Source organism: Gracilinanus agilis, chromosome 2 (assembly GCF_016433145.1).
Source record: "Gracilinanus agilis isolate LMUSP501 chromosome 2, AgileGrace, whole genome shotgun sequence".
Lineage (NCBI taxonomy): Eukaryota > Metazoa > Chordata > Mammalia > Didelphimorphia > Didelphidae > Gracilinanus > Gracilinanus agilis.
The window spans coordinates 252298579-252306113 of NC_058131.1; the positions used below are offsets into that span (position 1 = coordinate 252298579).

Below are 7535 nucleotides of genomic sequence, written 5' to 3' on the forward strand. Positions count from 1 at the left end.
CAGCTTTTTGCCACCATTTTACAAGCTCAGAGCTTGGACCTGCGGGAGTTTGTGGTCTGTGGACCGGGTTCCGGAAACAAGGTACGGACACCAAGCTCTGAGCTAGAGTCACAGCCTCTGCGACCCAGGGACATGTACGGTTAAGATGCCGGCAGGAAGGTCCAGGGTCGTACGCGTGCCGGTTGGGAGGCAGAACTGTCCGAGGGGGCGGGCCGGGGCGGGCCAGTGGAGGCCAAGCTTGTGAGGGGTCCGGGCCGAAGCCTGAACCCCAGGAGGCCGGAAGCCGAGCCCATCTCCGGCTGGTGGGGAGTGGGGATTCCAGAGAGGTACCGAGAGCAGAAAGGTCCGGCCCGCCGGGCCTTTTGCGGGTTTAGCGTGTTTGGGGAGGCAGCTGCCCCCCGGACCCTGCACGATTCAGCCTTCCCGCCTCATCCGCCTCTCCAAATAAGTACAACCCACCCAGATCCTGGTCTGTGCCCAGGCCCCGTGCCCACTTCGACTGGTACACACTCTCTGAGAGAGGAACCTCGCAGTATTTACCTTTGTTTCTCCTGCCCGTGCTGTAATGGTAGTAGTTTGGTCAACAGGAGGCATGTGAGTTTTACTATTCGAATTGAGGTCCTTTTTCACTCACCGTCACCACCACCGTGCCTGACAGACCTCATGGTGTATTGGAATGGAATTAGAGTCAGAAAACCTAGGTGTGAATTGCATGTTCTGCCCCTTGCTGCCTTTGAGACCACTGACAAGTGACTGCCTCTTCTCTGGGTCACAGTTTTCAAATAAGTTTGACAGGTGTCTATTAAGTGTCTACTCTTTGCTTTGTATACAAACTCAAAAACCGTTGCCGGCAGGGAACCTAGTATAATTTGTATCCTATTAGTTTGTGACAGGAACCTGTAAGATGCATGGTTTCTTTTGGCTTAAGATACCCACCCCCACCCCACCAAGGGAGGAAAGAAGACCAAGATAACTGCCGCAGGAAAGAGCTTTGCTTTCTTGTCTGCAAAATGAAGCCTACGAACTCCTCAAAATAATGCTTTTTAATGAGTAAAATAAATTAAAAAAAAAAGAAAAACAATTATATTGAAATACAGTTATCTAAGACTCTTCTTAACAGCTTAACATAGGACAAAGAATGGTAGATTTGAAGCCAGAAGACCTCAGTTCAAATCCCTACTCTGCTCACTGCCTCACCTCTGTGACCTTGGACAAGTAACTTAATCACTCCATGGCCTCAGTTTCCCCCTCTGTAAAATGAGTGAGTTTACTTTCCTTTCTTTCTCTAGATCTGTGACTATGAACCTTCCAGCCCCAGTTCTCAGACCCAAAAGATCTTAGGCTCCTGGTCTTCTAAATCAAAATCAAAAGTCCAAAATCAGCCATAATGTTCACAATTTGTAACCAGATATCTCCAGTTAACCACAAATCAGCTTAGTCTCTTTCATAGATTAAAACCTTCAGTGCCCTTTTTTGTTCTATCCTCTAGAAATCTTTTCTAATTTCCTCCATCCTGCTATGGTCCTATGTCATCCTTTCCCACCTTTTTAAAATATCTCCTGCCTCTGGCTGCTTTCACATGGCTTTTTACTTCCCCTTAGCACTACTAGAACCTGACCAACTTCCTACCTCTTAATACTTTGCCTGGTAGAAGGCAAAGTTTGTTGCATAACTTTCTGTTTTTGTTGCATAACTTTCTAATAGGAGTTCTTAACCTTATTTTCTGTAATAGAACCTTTTGACAGTCTGATGAAGTCTATGGACTCCTCAAAATAATGTTTTTAAATGGATTTTTAAAAAGAAATTATGAAGAAAAACAATTACTGAAATTTAGGCATTAGTTTTTTTGTTTGTTTGTTTTTAAGTTAAGGACCCCTGCCCTATAACTATCTAAAATAACCTTCCTTAACTGGTGTTCTGGCTAATCTTAATATAGAGATCTATACTCTAGATATATGATCCAAAAAAGACCATACCATATATCATTGTTCATTTTCACCTTTTGGCTCCTTTCATTTGCAGGTGAAAGGAGGTGATTGTTTAATTTTCACCAAAATGTACAGGACAAAAGTGAGCTTAAAAGATCGGCAGCAGCTCTATAAATTGATCATCAGTCAGCTGCTCTACGATGGCTATATCAACATTGCTAATGGTCTCATCAATGAAATCAAGCCTCAGTCTGTGTGTGCACCCTCTGAACAGCTCCTCCATCTCATCAAACTAGGTATCTTGCAATTCGGAGCATAATTTTTAGATTCATCTTTGAATGTAGATTTATAGCTCTAGCTGTATAATAGGTATGAGCAAATATCAATCTTCATTAGAACTGTTGTGGGAACTAAGTTTCTGTAGCTTGTTTTAACTTGCTTTGATGGTGATCATTGTAACTGACTTGCAAAGGAGAGACAAAAGAAAACAGGCTGGAAAAAAAGCAAAGCACTTCTAAAGATTATTACCATCATGGTTGCTGATGTTACTTTGAGCTCTAAAATAATCAGTTGAATATATTCTCAGGAAATTACTGTAAATTTAAGCAGTTAGCATTCTTTCTGAAAGTTGCTTGATATCCTCCAAAAAAATTTGCCAAAATGTCAGTGCTAGATGGTAATAAATCTGACTTAATGACAAAACGTCTCCTACCTACTGTTACTGGGCATCAACACCAAGAATATCAGAGAGGAAAGAAATAATTTCACTGCAAGTGTGTCATTCTTTTGGTTTTCTCTTTATCCTTGTTTCCTTGGGTCGTCAGCCAATAGTCATTATTCCTGCAGTTTGGTTGCCCAAAGCTTTAGCTAGGATTTTGAAATACATATTCCTTTTCCCTTCAATTTCCTCTTTCAGGAATGGAAAATGATGATAGTGCAGTTCAGTATGCAATTGGACGCTCAGATACAGTTGCTCCTGGCACGGGAATTGACCTGGAATTTGATGCAGATGTTCAGACCATGTCTCCAGAAGCTTCAGAATATGAAACCTGCTATGTCACATCTCATAAAGGACCATGCCGTGTGGCTACGTACAGTAGGGATGGACAATTAATAGCTACTGGATCTGCTGATGCTTCAATAAAGATACTAGATACAGAAAGAATGTTAGCAAAAAGTGCTATGCCAATTGAGGTATGGACATAATATTTTTATCAGATTGGAGGCCATAATTTAAAGCAGATTTTAAATAACAGGTTTTTTATGTTTTGGATAAACTCTGTGACTTTATATAGGGAACTCTTAGTAAGAAAACACTCTCTACTAATGTAGACTGGCACCCACTCTTCTGAGACATTGAGATTAAGTGGCTTGAACTCAGATTTTCCAATATTAATAAGGCCAGTGCTAACTATGATATTACATTACCTCACAGTTATATTGTAAGATTGTATAATTTGCTCACATATGCATTTGTGTGCATGTAGTTGTATGCATACACATATACCTAACTTTTCTGGTCATGATTTTTTTTCCTCCCTACCTCTAGGTCATGATGAATGAGACTGCCCAGCAGAATATGGAAAATCATCCTGTTATCAGAACTCTATATGATCATGTGGATGAAGTTACATGCCTGGCTTTCCATCCAACGGAGCAAATCCTAGCATCAGGTTCAAGGGACTATACTCTTAAGTTGTTTGATTATTCCAAACCATCTGCCAAAAGAGCCTTCAAATACATTCAGGTTGAAAAATGTTTGATACTTGTTTTTGGTGCATATATTTAAATATTAAGTACACTGATGATGATAAGGCATCCTTTTTTTCCTCTCAAGTGATTAAGTAACCAAAAGCCATTTAAAGTGCCCAACCTAATGACCTACATTCAGCAATATGTGACACAAACTTCATATGATGCATTTCACTTTCCCATATACTGATGAGAACCATTGTTTGTAACTAGCCTTAAGAAATAAGAAGTTAGAATGTTGGTGTAGCCTTTTTAAAATTTCCTCCACCACCATTCTAACCCACCTTCCAAATACTATAAACTTAGCAACCATAAACTGGCCCCCCCCTCACCACAGAGTGGATGGAAATTGGGGTTCATTTGAAACCATCAAACTCCTGAAAAGCAGCATCAATTTTTAGCTTATCTGGAAACTGTACTTATAAGATGTTAATTATGCCATAATATTCACTGACCTCAAAGTGATCAAAAGACCTATATTTAAATTTTGTGGAATTGAGGGATCAGCTAAGGAAACAAATAGGTTTGGATTATTGACTTGAGATTGGAAGGGACCTAAAAAGTCACCTAGTCCTACTCCATTGTTTTACAATAAAGGAAAAGATTACACAGCTAGTAAATGGCAGAGCCAAGATTCCACTGATTCCAAATCCAAAGCTTTTTCCACTGCCATAACATTTGACTACCTTGTACCAAAGAAACCTTCTTGATAAATTGACTCAGTTTTTATTCAATCAAATAATCCTTTACCTAAATCAGTAGTGCTTGGGAGAAATTGTTTAATGCGTTCCATTCTAACAGCAACATTTCCCATAGTTAACCTATTTGTCTGCTACCTAGTCACATAAGTCTAATGTTCTCTTTGATAGGAAGCTGAAATGTTACGTTCAATCTCATTTCATCCTTCTGGAGACTTCATACTTGTTGGAACCCAACACCCAACCCTTCGGCTTTATGATATCAATACATTTCAATGTTTTGTGTCTTGCAACCCTCAAGATCAGCACACTGATGCAATATGTTCAGTTAATTATAATCCTAGTGCCAACATGTATGTGACTGGTAGCAAGGATGGCTGCATCAAACTATGGGATGGTGTCTCAAATCGCTGTATTACTACATTTGAGAAGGCACATGATGGTGCTGAAGTCTGCTCTGCAATTTTTTCCAAAAATTCAAAATATATTCTCTCAAGTGGAAAAGACTCTGTAGCTAAACTATGGGAAATTTCAACAGGACGAACATTAGTCAGATATACAGGTATGTGAAAATAGTTCATAATATCACCACCTTACATTTATCTTATATTTTATTATTTGAGAGTGCTTTCATATACATTTTGCTTGAGTCACATGGCAACCCTCTGAGTTTAGAATAAAGTACTATAACCATTTCATAAGTTATAAAATGGATGAAAAAATTACCTAAGGCCATACATTTAATACATATCAAAACTATACTGGAACACGTTTTACCTAGAAATGTGATCGATTACATACATTATCACCTAAGTACACTGATCAAGACAGTTATCCAAGACTTCCAAAGGACCATGACAAGTATTATCAGGGGCATCTAGGTGACTTACTGGATTGAGAAATAGGACTACACATGGACTAGGTTCAAATCTGGCCCCAGACCTTCCTAGTTGTGTGCCTGGGCAAGTCACTTAACCCCCACTGCGTAGCCCTTGCTGGTCTTCTGCCTTGGAACCAGTACATAGTATTGATTTTAAGACAGAAGGTAAGGTTTGTTTTTTTTTTTTAAATGCTACCTACCTCCAGAGAAAACTGATGGACTCTGAGTATAGGCTGAAGCACTTTTTTTTGCTTTTCTTTAAATATGCCTAATATAGAAATGTGTTTTGCATGATTTCTCATTGCATTGATTTCATACTGCTTGCCTTCTCAATTGGGTAGGGGAGAGAGAATTTCGAACTCAAAAATTTTTAAATAGATGATAAAGAAAAAAGATTGCATATAGGAACATATTTCTAGAGCTAGAAGAGCCCCTTTTGAGATCATGTAGTCTAGCCTTCTTATTTTATAAATGAGTAAACAGACCCAGGGAGGTTATGACTTACCTAGGATCAAGAGTATAATTAGTATGGGAACAGAAGCAGGATTCTAACCCTGATCCTTTTGACTCCAGATCTAATGCTCTTTCCACTGAGTATTTATGGGAGTTTGAATTCTGCCGGGCGAAAGATGGTTTCACTCATTTAAAAGCTTTGTAGTGCCTTGAGTCCTTCCTATAAAGCATAAAGTAATCAGAAGAATCCCAGAAAGTACGTGAAGTTTTGAAATAGGACTTTAAATTTACTGAAAACTTTGCTCTTACCCAATAAAACATGAGTAGCCATTGAAAATGGCAGACACAAGTAACACAAAAGTAATTAATTAGAAGAGTGTTTTTAATCAAGTCAAAAAATAACCAAGAGAAGAAATAGTGGAAATAATTGTCTAGCATCTGTTTCAAATCTTGTCGTAATTAGTATTTCAGTATTTAATTTTTCTTATTTTCTAATAAAAGTAGTTTGGGCCTTGCTCTATGTCTATAGGATTCTCAGTTGTTTGTGATCACTTGTCCTATGATCCTCAGATTCCTCATTTTATTGATGAGATTTAACTACATAATCTCTAAAATCCTTTCCAATGCCATAGTTTTTTATGTTGTCATTTCAGTTTTGTCTTCTTCATGCCCCCCATTTTGCAGTTTTGCTGGCAGAGACTGAAGTGGCTTGCCCTCTGCTTCTTCAGCTCATTTTATAGATGAGGAAATTTGAGACAAACAGAGTTAAGTGAATTGCCATGGGACACACAGTTATTGTCTGAGACCAAATTTGAACTCAGGAAGATGGGTCTTCCTGACTAGGCCCAACACTCCATCTGCTGTGCTACCTAGCTGCCCCATTTTGACCATTTTATTTGTTGGCGTTTTTTGAACCAGCAGGGTGCAGTATTCCTTTAATTGGTCAATTCTTATTAAAGTACATTAGTGCTGCACACTGATCATGTATGTTTACTTAGACTTTTAGTTATAGATATCATTAAAATAGAAAGCCTTTTTTACAGTGAATAGCTACTTGGTTTTTTTGTTAATGAAATTGAAACAGCTTTTGTCCCATGAGAATATTTGAAATAGGCAGTTAAAATTGCATGGACTTATTAACTCCAATTTGCTTTTGTGGAATTAAAGGGCTATAGTACTTTGATGGTATACAGGCTCATTTCATTGTGACTTAACACATCTTCAAAAGCTTAGCAGTCAAATATTTTACAGGTGCTGGTTTGAGTGGACGACAAGTACACCGAACTCAAGCAGTCTTTAACCACACAGAAGATTATGTATTACTTCCTGATGAAAGGACAATTAGTCTTTGCTGCTGGGACTCACGAACAGCTGAACGAAGAAATCTACTTTCACTGGGGCACAATAATATTGTTCGTTGTATAGTACACTCTCCCACCAATCCTGGCTTCATGACTTGCAGTGATGACTTCAGGGCTAGATTTTGGTACCGGAGATCAACCACAGATTAGAGAGTCTTCTTTAAATATTTTTCTTTTCTCCTGCTCCCCAGTCTGCCCTGTTATTTTATATAGAATATAAAAAAAACAAAACCTTTTTAAAGTATTCCTTATTTCATTGTACTATCTTATGGCAATCGTGGTGCCAACACTAGAGCCTTCCTGAATTTGTACAAAATCCTTTTTTTACCTTGATTTAGAATCATGGTGGAAAAAGTTGGAAATGCAGATATATGCAGTTGTTCCACATTCACTGATTATTACAGTGTGATCATCAGTAAGTACAATACTTAACATTTGCTCACAATAGTTAATCCTTTTTATA

The 7535-nt window shown here is 38.5% G+C and overlaps 1 protein-coding gene across 1 annotated transcript; it reads left to right on the forward strand.

Annotated features, from left to right (window-relative positions):
• Positions 1–27: 27 nt before the first annotated feature.
• CSTF1 (cleavage stimulation factor subunit 1) lies at positions 28–7298 on the forward strand. Its single transcript, XM_044661128.1, has 6 exons — positions 28–81; positions 2023–2224; positions 2845–3122; positions 3478–3675; positions 4550–4940; positions 6963–7298. The coding sequence occupies exons 2-6, from the start codon at positions 2056–2058 to the stop codon at positions 7220–7222; spliced, it is 1296 nt and encodes a 431-aa protein (XP_044517063.1). The 5' UTR covers positions 28–81; positions 2023–2055; the 3' UTR covers positions 7223–7298.
• The last annotated feature ends 237 nt before the right edge of the window (positions 7299–7535 follow it).

Coding starts and splice junctions, on each gene's coding strand:
- CSTF1 (XM_044661128.1), top strand. CDS start 2,056: ATGTACAGGACAAAAGTGAGCTTAAAAGATCGGCAGCAGCTCTATAAA. Junction 2,225..2,844: donor CCTCCATCTCATCAAACTAG/GTATCTTGCAAT, acceptor TTCCTCTTTCAG/GAATGGAAAATGATGATAGT. Junction 3,123..3,477: donor AAAGTGCTATGCCAATTGAG/GTATGGACATAA, acceptor CCCTACCTCTAG/GTCATGATGAATGAGACTGC.